This window comes from Arvicanthis niloticus, chromosome X (assembly GCF_011762505.2).
Source record: "Arvicanthis niloticus isolate mArvNil1 chromosome X, mArvNil1.pat.X, whole genome shotgun sequence".
Taxonomy (NCBI): domain Eukaryota; kingdom Metazoa; phylum Chordata; class Mammalia; order Rodentia; family Muridae; genus Arvicanthis; species Arvicanthis niloticus.
In genome coordinates this window covers 54,490,749-54,503,142 of record NC_047679.1, presented here as the reverse complement: position 1 = coordinate 54,503,142, position 12,394 = coordinate 54,490,749, and the positions used below count along the sequence as shown (strand labels likewise).

The 12,394-nt window shown below is 37.9% G+C and overlaps 1 protein-coding gene across 1 annotated transcript in view; it reads left to right on the top strand.

The window, feature by feature from the left end:
* Positions 1-12,394, top strand: part of Tex11 (testis expressed 11) — a 245,179-nt gene that overhangs the window by 162,406 nt on the left and 70,379 nt on the right. The window contains exons 18-19 of the mRNA XM_034486384.2: positions 733-818; positions 1,789-1,845. Of these exons, the coding sequence (XP_034342275.1) occupies positions 733-818; positions 1,789-1,845 (143 nt within the window). The remainder of the gene's footprint in view (positions 1-732; positions 819-1,788; positions 1,846-12,394) is intronic.

The following is a 12,394-nucleotide window of genomic DNA, read 5'->3' as shown; positions in this document are numbered from 1 at the left end:
TACTGCTTACATGGGAAACTTCTCAAGGGTCAATTCATTTCACTTTCATTACCTGTCCTCCTTGAAGGTAGAGTATGTGCCTTCACTTGTCATTCCAGAATGTGTGATGGGAGAAGGCTGTAAACCAAAAGTGGAGATTACCAATGCAGAATGCTTTTGTGAAGTAAAATGTGATTAATTCTAAGGAAAGGCACCTCTGTGATAAGAAGCAAATGCATGAATGTTCTGGATGTTTTTAATGATTAAGGAACAAAAGCAGTTACTTTAGGTGGAAGAAATGGGTACTACAGGAGCTCAAAGCTATCTGAGCCATTTGTTCTAGCCAACACAAAAACATGGTTAGAAGACAGATGGGGATGGGTGCAGGATTACTGAAAGAACAAAAATAAACTTAAAATAGTTGTTTAAAACAAAGAAAAAAGAAAACAGACATCTAAGAAATAAAAAAATACAATATAATAAGATAAAACAAAAATAAACAGATTGAGATAGGACAAAAGAAACAGAATAAAAAGAGGCAAAGAATGAACACAAGAAAAACAGAAGTAAGTTTCTGAGAATAAAATGAACTTGTTTCTTATGTCAATGAACACGTATAGCTTCATTCTACAGTATTTGATAGTTCTTTAAAAAGAATATATTTCTTTGTAATAGGCAGGGATAGGCAACAAAGCATCACTTTCTTTAAAGATGTATGTATGTAATTTAACATACTATGTTTGTTCCTTTTAGAATGGACAACAATTTGTGGCAGAAAAAGGTTTGGAATATTTATCTCAACTTTCAAAAGACCCAAAAGAAGTACTTGGAGCTTTAAAGTAAGAAATTTGTGTCTTGTGGATATATGGAGATTTCTCTGCTCTTTTTACTCTTAATTTACAATCTGCCAGGAGAGTGCTGATGACATAAAAGCCTTTAAGTAAGAACCAGTAACAAAGATGCTCAGGTAGGCCTCCCCTTCAGCTTCTTCAATCCTTCCCCTAATTCAGCCATAAGGGTCCCTGTCTTCAGTCCAATGGTTGGCTGTAAGTATCTGCATCTGTCTCAGTCAGCTGATGGTAGAGCCTCAGAGGACAGCCATGCTAGGCTCCTGTCTGTAAGCAGGTCATAGCATCAGTAATAGTGTCAGAGTTTAGTGCCTGCTCATGAGATGGATCCCAAGTTGGGCCAGTGTCAACTCACCCAGACCCCTGGGAGCTCCCAAAGACTGAGCCACCAACCAGGCAACATACACAGGTTAGTCCCAGCACATATATAGCAGAGGATTGCCTGGTCTGGCCTCAGTGGGAGAAGATGTGCTTGATCCTCCAGAGACTTGAGGCCCCAGGGAAGGGAAAACCATGGCCTCTATCCTAGATTATATTCTATTGCTGTGATGAAACACCATGGCCAAAAGTAACTTGAGGAAGAAAGGGCTTATTTGATTTATGCTTCCCAATCAGAGTTCATCACTGAAGCAAGTAAGCAAGATCTGAAGGCAGGGACTGAAGCAGAGAACATTCAAGAATGCTCCTTACTAACTTGCTCCCCATGGTTTGCTCAGCCTGCTTTCTTATAGAACCCAGGACCACCAGCTCAGGGATGGCACTATCCACAATAGGCTGGTACCTCCCCCATCAATCACTAATTAAGAAAATGCATTATAGCCAGATCTTACGGAAGCATCTTCTCATTTGTAGTTCCTCTTTTCAGATAATTCTAGTTTTGTGTCAAATTGGCAAATACTCTACCAGTAAGCTGCATTCTCATTCCTAAGAATTATATATTCTCTATTGCTTTTTTACACAGGTGTCTCATTCGAATTATTCTTCCACAAGCTTTCCAAATGCCAGAATCTGAAAATAAGTAAGTTATTTCAAGAGAAATGATGTATTTACCATTAGAAAAATTAATGTAGCTTTAAATGAAAACCTTATATTTAAAGATACATTGTGTAGTGGATGAAACAATATAGATTTTGAACCACTCTTCCTTGATCGTATTATATATAATTATTTATGAAATATGTAGCTTAGATAACTTTCTTATCATTTCCTTCAGTTTTTGCATCTGTAAAATGGATATACCAATGTAGGCCTCATGGAGTTTCTGTAATTACTCTGTGAATTAATATGTATAAAAGGTAAAAAAAAATACAACCCTTTGGGAAATAATTCTGTAGTAGTTCATAAGTCCTCAAATTTTACATATGGCCTGATTATTTTATTGTATCTATTCCCCATAACAGTAAACTCAATAGAAACTCACAAAGAACAAATAATGTAGTGAACTGTTGTTGGCTCTTGTTCTCTATTATCTTAGCTAGGACTATAGAAACACATTTCTTCTCACAGTTACCATGGTGTAAGATATCAAGAACTTGACTATTTGTGGAAGGATTTTATCATCAATTTTTCATTCATAAGATTCACTACTTCCTGATGAATTGAGAGAAAACTCTGCTCAAGTGCTTGATTAAATCTAGCTTTCAGAAAATGGCATCTAACTGCATTGTATGTTTTGATCAGAAGCTCTGTAATAGACTGTCTACTGCATATTTTGTTTCCAGTACTTACAGCTGGTGGCACTATGTTATTGACTGAATTTTGGAGAAATATCGATCATTGATATAACTTGAAATTCTAACTTGTTTTGTTATACCATTTGCTCAGGTATATATTGTGAGATTCACTTTTTTAAAACAGGCTTTATCAATCAAATAGAAGTGAACTCAATCTAAAGAATATGAGGCACTTAGAATTTTGCCATTCATTTTAGACAGCACGATAGTGGTAATGGTTATATTGTTCTAAAAAAAATTCTCTATCCCCAGAGGATGCATCCTTGAAATAAGTGTGAGTGTAATGATGTGATATCTGGAAACTTCTTCAAAATAATACTGGAGACGTAGTTGCAGATTTACAGTGATATAAGACAGATGAGTTAATAATTGTTGAAGCTGGATTGTAGGCATATGAAAACTAAACATAACTTGTCTTTTGACATTGGGACATCTTTGAAATTATCAATAATGTTTTTTTTATTTTTAAAATATTTATTTATTCTGTATATGTGAGTATACTTGTCTTCAGAAACACCAGAAGAGGGCATCAGAGCCCATTTCTGATGGTTATGGGCCACCATGTGGTTTCTGGGAATTGAACTCAGGACCTCTGGAGGAGCAGATGGTGCTCTTAGCCCCTGAGCCACCTCTCCAGCCCCAGTAAAATTATTTTTAAGGAGTAGAGAGTGTGGAATTTCAGAACTAAACTTTATTACCTGCCATATTGTAAGAGTCCCTTGAAGGCTGGGAGTATTTGTATTTATCTTTGTATCTCTGGAACCTAGCTTAGCAACTGACATATAATTGCCACTGTGTATATTTAAGAGACTGAATATCTGTGTCTTATTTACTGTGATAAAACACCATGACCAACACAATTATAGAAGTAAGCATCTATTTAGGACTGAAGACCCAGAGGGTTAGAGTCCATGTTGGCAGAGTGGAGGTAACACACAGTGAGAGCAGCAGCTGAGAACTCACATCGCAGTTCACAAAGAGGGAGCACAGAGTATACTCACAGTGTTATGGGTGGTTTCAAACCTCAGCACTCTCTCCCATTGTCACACTTCCTTCTGAAAGACCACACCACCTTCTGAAAGAGCCACCAACTGGGACCAAGTATTCAAGTGCCCAGGACTTATGGGAGACATTTCATTCTAATTACTATAATTACTGATTTATAAGCCCTTCAACATGGTACCTAAAAATTCTTCATAATCTATATAACTGTAACACATAATCAAACCCCACCTGTTATTTCTAATTTGGAAGCAAGTAATGGAGGAGGATAATATATGAATTAATAATAAATTGTTATACATTAAGCTATATTTTATTACCTCCAAATACATATAATAATGCAGAACATCTAGGATTTTTCCGGTAGAGGTCAGCATTTGATAAAATTCAACTAAATAACTTGTAAAGAAATTTTAAAGCACCTAATTCAATGAGGATATCCAAGAGAATTGGATTTTACTGTGTTGTTCCACTTTCTTTTTTCTATTTATCTTGGACAATGAGAATATACTTTTTCTAAGCTATATTTCTCCTCTGTAAAACACAAAAACTGGACTACAAAGCTTTAAATTATTTTCTGTTTTAAGATTTTTATTGTTGTAGATTAACAGTACATCCTAGTTTGGTATCTATTGCTGTGATGAAACAGCATGGCTAAAAAGCAACTTTGGGGAGGAAAGGGTTGTTTTGGCTTATGCTTCCATGTCATTGTTCATCACTGAAAAAAGTCAGGACAGCAACTTAAGCAGGGCAGGAACCTGGAGGCAGGAGATGATGCAGAGGCCATGGAGGAGTGCTGCTTGCTTCTCATGATTTGCTCAGCCTGCTTTCTTATAGAACCCATCACCACCAACCCAGGGAGGGCACCAGCCACAATGGTCTGGGCCTTCTCCCATTAATTAAAAATTAAGGAAAAGCCTTACAACCATATCTTATGGAAGTGTTTTTTCAATAGAGGTTTCTTCCTTTCAGGTAACTCTAGCTTGTGTCAAGTTGACATAAAACATTACAACACACAGTATCTGTGTAAATTGTGTGCTTAGTTACTTAAAACAGTTTGGGTTGTTCTATATAGCCACTGAATTAAATTAGTGATGTCAGCTTTAGCTTAGTTTACAGTCAAACTGATAAAAGTTTTCTAAAAATTGATTATAAATAAACTTATAAGATACTTAAGATTTGCCCCCAAGAAAGCACAATCTATATTAAATAATACTACTTCTTTTTTTGTCTTTTTTTCTTTGGTTTTTCAAGACAGGGTTTCTCTGTGAATAATACTACTTCTTGAAATGGGCTGGTTTGTGTGTGGGTTTGTGTGTACCTGTGTGTGTGTGATGTGGTCTTGCTCTGTTGCTCAGGCTGAGCTTGAACTCATGATTCCTGTGCTGCAGTTCTCCATAACTCATGAATCTAAGTGTAAGTCACTCATGCCTAAAGCCACTCTTATCCTATTTCCTGTAAATGTCCTTACTAAAGTTTCCCAGAGAATCTATATTTATTTCTCTGTTTGAGATAAATGGTCTTCTATTCTGTTCAATGCTTATTTTAGGTTTTTCTTTTGTCTTTGAGGGTTTAATTTTTTACTTTTATTGGCTTAAAACAGACTTTTGATATAACAATGTAATTGATTTTGTATTAGAATATATATAATAGAAAACAATGAGTTCCATTATGATGAATGTATATCACTGTCTTAGGGTTTTACTGCTGTAAACAGACACTGTGACCAAGGCTACTCTTTTTTATGCACTTCATTTCTTTTTTAAAATTTTTTTATTGGATATTTTATTTACGTTTACGTTTTATTTACATTTTAAATGCCATCCCCTTTCCCCATTTTCTTGCCTAATGGTTGTCTCACCACAACTGGAGTAACTCCAAAGATGCTCAATTTCTTCTTAGAATCCAAGACAGGAAGCTGCCAGGAGCAGACAGGTCTTTAACCAAAATGAACATTAATACAGAAATGTTTCTAATGTCAATTCTGTGGACTTCTGACGTTTTGAAAACCAATTATCAATATAAGGCAATCTGGACTATTGTCTGTTAGCTCCTCTCAGCTATTTCTAAATAAAATATAGAAAACACCCTAACAATAAACTCAAAGCCATGAATTTGCTATAGGCCCTTAGCTCACAGGCTAACCATCTCAAATCAGTTATAAAAGTTAAAGAAGGACTGGGTCTAAGCCTCATATTCTTAAATGTGTTATATAGGCACAATGCCTATGAGAGTAACAATATTAATCTCACTTTTATATTAATAAGAAGCTCATACCAATGAAAACCTTAAATTTGAAATCAAAGTAAATTTTGTACCATTTAAGAAATTATAACTTCTCCTGGGTGGTGGGGGGAATGGGGTAAGGGGATAAAATCTGAAATGTAAATATATCCAATAAAAAATTACTGAAAAAAGAAATTATAACTTTATCTTAATAACAATAATACTTATTTCCACCAATAGGTTATGGCTATGCATTAGGTTAATAAATCCTAGCTAAACCTCCCTGTTCCAACAAAACCACTACTTTTCCCTAGAAAGACAGCCCAATATTAACCACCCCAGTCCCCAAGCCCAGGGAATAGGGGCACTGACTCTTCATTAACTTCTTCAAGCTGATTATGGGCATTGAGATATTAGAAGAGGGGCAGGGGAAAGAGTAAATTGATAAGCCTCTGACAATGTGTCTTCACTGCATTCATCTGGAATTCCAAGACATTAGAGGTTCGAGCAGGTCTGCTCAGCTTGCTTGATGAGTAGATACACTGAGGCTTTGTATTCTGCAATATACAATTCCAAAAACAAATTTTAGTATCAAGATAATTTTTGTTTGAATTCTGGAGTCTAGTCTTCTGACAGCCTGCCTCTGTCATGTCTAATCCATATAATTCTGGGAGTTTCTATGAGGGTGTGCTCCCACCATCCTCCCATTCCTGCCTCCCTGCTCTCGAATTCCCCAACACTAGGGAATCCAAACTTTCAGGCACCAAGGCCATCCACTTCTACTGATGCCTGGCAAGGCCACCCTCAACTACCTATACAGATAGAGCCATGAATTTCTTCCTTTGTGTTCTCAGGCTGGAGGTTTTAAATTGGCTACTCCAGCTTGTTTCTTAGGACCATTTGCTTGAAAAATTGTTTTCTAACCTTTTACTCTGAGGTAGTGTCTGTCTTTGTCACTGAGGTGTGTTTCCTGTATGCAGCAAAATGCTGGGTCCTGTTTATGTATCCAGTCCATTAGCCTATGTCTTTTTATTGAGGAACTGAGTCTATTGATGTTAAGAGATATTAAGGAACAGTGATTGTTGTCTCCTGTTATTTTTGTTATTAGAGGTGGAATTATCTTTGTGTAGCTATCTTCTTTTGGATTTTGTGGAAGATGATTACTTTCTTGCTCTTTCTTGGGTATAATTTTCCTCCTTGTATTGGGGCTTTCCTGCTATTGTCCTTTGTATTGTGGAAAGATATTGTGTAAATTCGGGTTTGTCATGGAATATTTTGGTTTCTCCATCTATGGTAATTGGGAGTTTTGCTGGGTATAGTAGCCTGAGCTGGCATTTATGATCTCTTGGGGTCTGTATGACATCTGCTCAGGATCTTCTGGCTTTTATAGTATCTAGTGAGAAGTCTGGTGTAATTCTGATAGGTCGGCCTTTATATGTTACTTGGCCTTTCTCCCTTACTGCATTCAATATTCTTTCTTTGTTTTTTGCATTTGGTGTTTTGATTATTATGTGATGGGAGGTATTTTTTTCTTGTCTAGTCTATTTGGCGTTCTGTAGGCTTCTTGTATGTTTATGGGCATCTCCTTCTTCAGGTTAGGGAAGTTTTCTATACTGCCTGGGCTAGAGCTTCTGGGAGGCTTGCTTCCTCTGGGTTCTGTGAGATTGGGGTCAGAGCTGCCACCTGGGGTCTGCTCAGTGCTCGGGCCCAGACTGGAAGGCAAGGCAACTCTTATAAGGACAACAACAAGGTGCCTGCTTACAGGTTCAGAGGTTCAGTCCATTATCATCAAGGTGGGAGCAGGGCAGCATCTAGGCAGCTATGATGCAGGTGGAGCTGAGAGTTCTACATCTTCATCTGAAGGCGGCTAGTAGAAGACTCACTTCCAAGCAGCTAGGATGAGGGTCTTAAGCCCCAGTGATGCACCTACTCCAACAAGGCCACACGTACTCCAACAGGGCCACAGCTTTTAATAGTGCCACTCCCTGGATTGAGCACATAAAAACCATCACAATCACATACTTTGATCTTCTTCATCTCCTGTTACTCTCTCTGAAAACCCCACTCCCATTGGTTTTTATCTTCAAAAATAGGTACTATTTGTTTTAGTTTTGAGACAAGGTCTTAGTATATAGCTTTGGTTGGCTGGCCTGAAACTCACTGTGTAGTCCAGGCTAGCCTTGAAAAGAGATCTACATGCCTCTGCCTCTGGAGTGCTGGGATTAAAGACATGTACCACTATATCTGGTCAGTTACTACATTTTTCCCTACTTATCTTTATTTTTAAGAATCTTTTCTTAAATATGTTCTTACTTGAAATAGATTACATCACTTTTCTTCCCTCTAGCCCCTCCCAAGTACCATCCTTCCAACTCTCCTATGTTCTCCCATTATAAGTTGATAGTCTCCTTTTCTTTGATTATGATTATTACACACACACACACACACACACACACACACACACACACACGAGATAGTAGGAAAGACAGGATATGGGGAAGTGAACCTGCTTAGGAACTTTTTTTGCAACAGGTTCTTTCTGTGTTGTCTGGAAATCAGCAGTTCACAGGCTAGCAGGCAGCTTGATTCACTCACAAACACCACACAGATACATCAGCAGTTCAGTTCAGTAGAGTCAGGTTAGCAACAGCAGTGACACAACCTAGCAGAGACAGCCAGGCCTCAACCTCTGCTCAAATCAGCAGAAGGGATCAACAGGAACACCAGAAGTTCTCAGTTGTGCCTCTCAGGGAAGCAAAGATTTGTGAAGATTTGAGACTCACAATCGTTGCACTGTACCAGCAAGCCAAGTTCTCACTCCATCACTCTGTGGAGTCCTGTTTATACCCTCCCAACATCATGTGTCCTCCACGTGCCTTGCCTCAACACAAGTCATGCCTCAGCACTTGCCTCCAATCAGCCTGAGTCCTTGGAAGGGGCAACAAACTGTAGCACACCCCCAGAAGTTTTTTGGTATATTTCTCTCTATGGAGTCCCATAAATGCAGCTCAACTACACAATGTAAGGCAGACCAATACATGCGTGTTGTTAACAAAGAATCCTTTCACATGCTTGCTTTAGCAGAACATTCTCTCCTGTATCTGCTTCAGTGAAATGTTCCTTCACGAGTCTGCCTTAGCCTTTCACATGTGTCCATTTTAACAAAATGTTAAAGTTTGCCCCAGCAAAACGACATCCAACCAACTTTCCAAAGAACCCTTAAGTTTCCACTTCAGAGGCCAATTCTCCTCCTCCTGGCAGTCATTAGTAGCCTGTAGTTCTTGGTCTAAAGGTGAGAGCCTGAAAATTTTCCCTTTACATGACTATATCCATTGATATTGTCATTGTTTATGTAGTGACTTTTAGGAGAGATTGTTTCATGGCAGACTTCCTGGTGGTCTGGCTCTTTTGTAGTACTTCTTCCTGCTATTCCTAGATGTTCCCTAAGCAAGATGCAGAAGCTATAATATAGATGTGTTCACTGGGCTTGATACCCTATGATCTGTTGATTTCTACATTGTACCCTGTTGTGGTTTTCTGTGATTTTCTTTGCTGTAAAGAGAGAGATTCTTTCATGAGGGATGGTAGCTACACTTACCAATGGGTATAAAGATAAGATTTAGAATGTAGTAAGGAATTATGCTGGCCCACCAAAGCAGCAGTAGTAGATTCTTTTCTAAGACTCATGACCTCACTGGCTCCAGAAACTTGGCTAGGTTTCAAGTTCCAGGCATGATTTTCTTCCTATCAAATGGGCTTTAAGTCCAATTAGACAGCTGTAGGTTACCTCAAATGTGTGAGTGCCACTTACTGCACTTTTCCACATACCTTACCCTGCTGGTAATTGTCATAGTTCATAGGTGTTACACCTAAGTGGGACTCTTTAATTGCTTCCCTCCATTGGCAGCTTGTATATTTTTCTGTCACCATGGAAACTAGAAAGCAGGAAAGAGGCTTTCATATCAGATCCAGCTCTAATCACCTGAATCCTGTGTCCTAAGCATCTTCAGCAATAGCGGCCACCCTCAACCTGAGAGGCAACCAAGGGCTAAATGGATACCCTAGTTTTGAGAGTCACCTGGACTATGTTGACCAACCATTCAAAGGAAGGTTTCTTATTCCTGGTTACAGTGTTTCTTTTAGTCTGTTTCTTTTGGGGAACATTGGTAGCCCACATGGCTTAACTTCCTTTAAGATATATGTACTTATAATATTATATACATGTACATATAGCATGTATATGTAAACATATATGCATTGTATATGATTTTAGGTAAATATAAAATAATATGATTCTTTGAGGCTTTAGCAAATAACCTTGATATTATTTGTCCCTTCCTCCTCCTCTCTATTAACTGACCTCCTCCCTTTTTTCCTGTTTCCCACTTCATATCACCTGCATCTTGCTATTTCCATTTCATGCACCTCTCTCCCACCTATTGATTTTTTATACTTTCCTGGTTTCTGTGGTTCCTCCGTGTTTTATACTCATACTGAGGATTTGGAGCTAGGAACCACAGATGAGAGAGTGTACATACAGTCTTTGTCTTTCTGGTCTGGGTTAACTCACTCCCTGCATTTTAAAGAATAGTTTTAGGTTTATAGCAAAATTGAGAAGACGGTACAGAGATTTTTCAAATATCCCTTCTCCCTATTTACCTATAATCAGTTTCCATCATCAACACACTTTACCAGATGAATGCAGATATTACAACTAAGGGACCTAAGCTGATACAGTGTCACATTGAAAGGGTTAAAAAATTTCAAAAACTCCTAACAGGCAAGCAGAACCAAGAGTACAGGTCAGCTTGGTCGTGAGCTCTGTGTTTCAGGAACTTGGCTGACCACAAGATAGATGGTTAATTATAAATAAATAGGCTCTTAGAGAATAGTCTATACAAAATGTTCCCCATGGCTGTTCCTTGGACCCTGTCACAAACTGAATAATGGGCTGGGACTTTCCACAGGTGCTCTCCAATAGCCCCTCTTTACTCCCCCTGGGTTGTGGTTTCCCCCCTGAGTTGTGTTTTTTGGCTTTAAATTCTCTCTGTCTCCAAAGCCCCAGGGTCAGACCCCATTGCCCCTGCGTGGGCTACAGGTCTTGACCTCAACATGTTGATCGAAATATACCTCTTGCTGATTGCATCAAGTTCGGTGTCTCATGAGTTACTGGGTGGCCTTGAATTCCTGAGGCTTGGGTGAGGTCCTCCCTCACATTAAACCCCGGTTTCATTAGGGTTCTTTCTCAATGTTCTATTTCTCCTTTTCTCCATTTTTTAACCAAAAAAATCTACTTTTAAGAATGAGCACTCTCTCAAACAAACAAAAGGTAGGGGGAGGGCAGATGTGGGATGGGGGTTGGTGGAGGGGTAACTGGAAAGTGGGATATCATTTGAGATGTAAATGAATGGTATGATTAATAAAAAATTAGTATTAGATTTAGCCACTGTGTTGAACCAGATTTAGACAGCAATACTAGTCTAGTAAGTGCATTGACTCCCATTATATAGGGAGTATATACATACATACATACATAATACATACATACATACATACATGTATGTATGTATATACTGTATATATATATATATATGTGTGTGTGTGTGTGTGTGTGTGTGTGTGTGTGTGTGTGTGTGTGTATTTATATGTATGTATGTGTGTATACCTATTGGTAGATAGATACACACACACACACACACAATTTTTATCCATTTATTTGCTCATGAACATCTAAGCTGGTTCCATATCTTGGCTAGTGTATGCCATCAATATGAGTGTGCAAATATTTCCTTGTGTGTTGGTTTCATTTCTTTCCAGATACCCAGGAGTGATATACCTGGATCATATAGCAGTTTTATTTCTAATATTTAAAAGAACCTCTATACTGTTTTAGAAATGGCTTAGCTAATTTGTATTACTATCAATGAAGTGTAGATGTTCATTTTTCTTCACATCCTTGGCAGTATTTGTTACTGCTTTTTAGTTTCATTTTGTTTCTATAAAAACAATTCTAGCGGGAGTGACATGCAACCTCAATGTAACTATAATTTGCATTTCCTTGATGGCTTGATAATACCGTATAGTTTTCTTTTATTTATTGGCCATTTTTTCTTACTCATTTGGAAAGTGTCTTTTCAGCTCATTTGCCAACTTAATTGATTCTAGTATTCATTCTTCCAGTGTTACTTCAAAAATTATTTATACATTCTGGATATCAGTCCCTTATCATATGATTAGCTAATGGATTTTTTTCTATCTGTAGGCTATTTTGACTAGATTATTTCTTTTGTCATGCAGAAGCCTTTTTACTGAACACCATCTCATTTATGAATTCTTGCTTTTTTAATGAGCTACTAAAGTCCTATCAAAGAAATCATTGCCTGTGTCAATATTTTGAAGTGTTTGTCCTGTTTTCTTGAAATAGTTTGAAGTTTCACATTAAAGCTTTTGATCATTTGAGTTGGTTTTTATACTGGGTGAGTTGGTGCTCTAGTTTTGGTATTCTGTGTATGGATATCCAGTTTCCTCACCACCATTTATTAAGAGACTGCTGTTCTCCAACACATTTTTTGAGACAGGGTCTTACTCTGTAGCCCAGAACTGTGT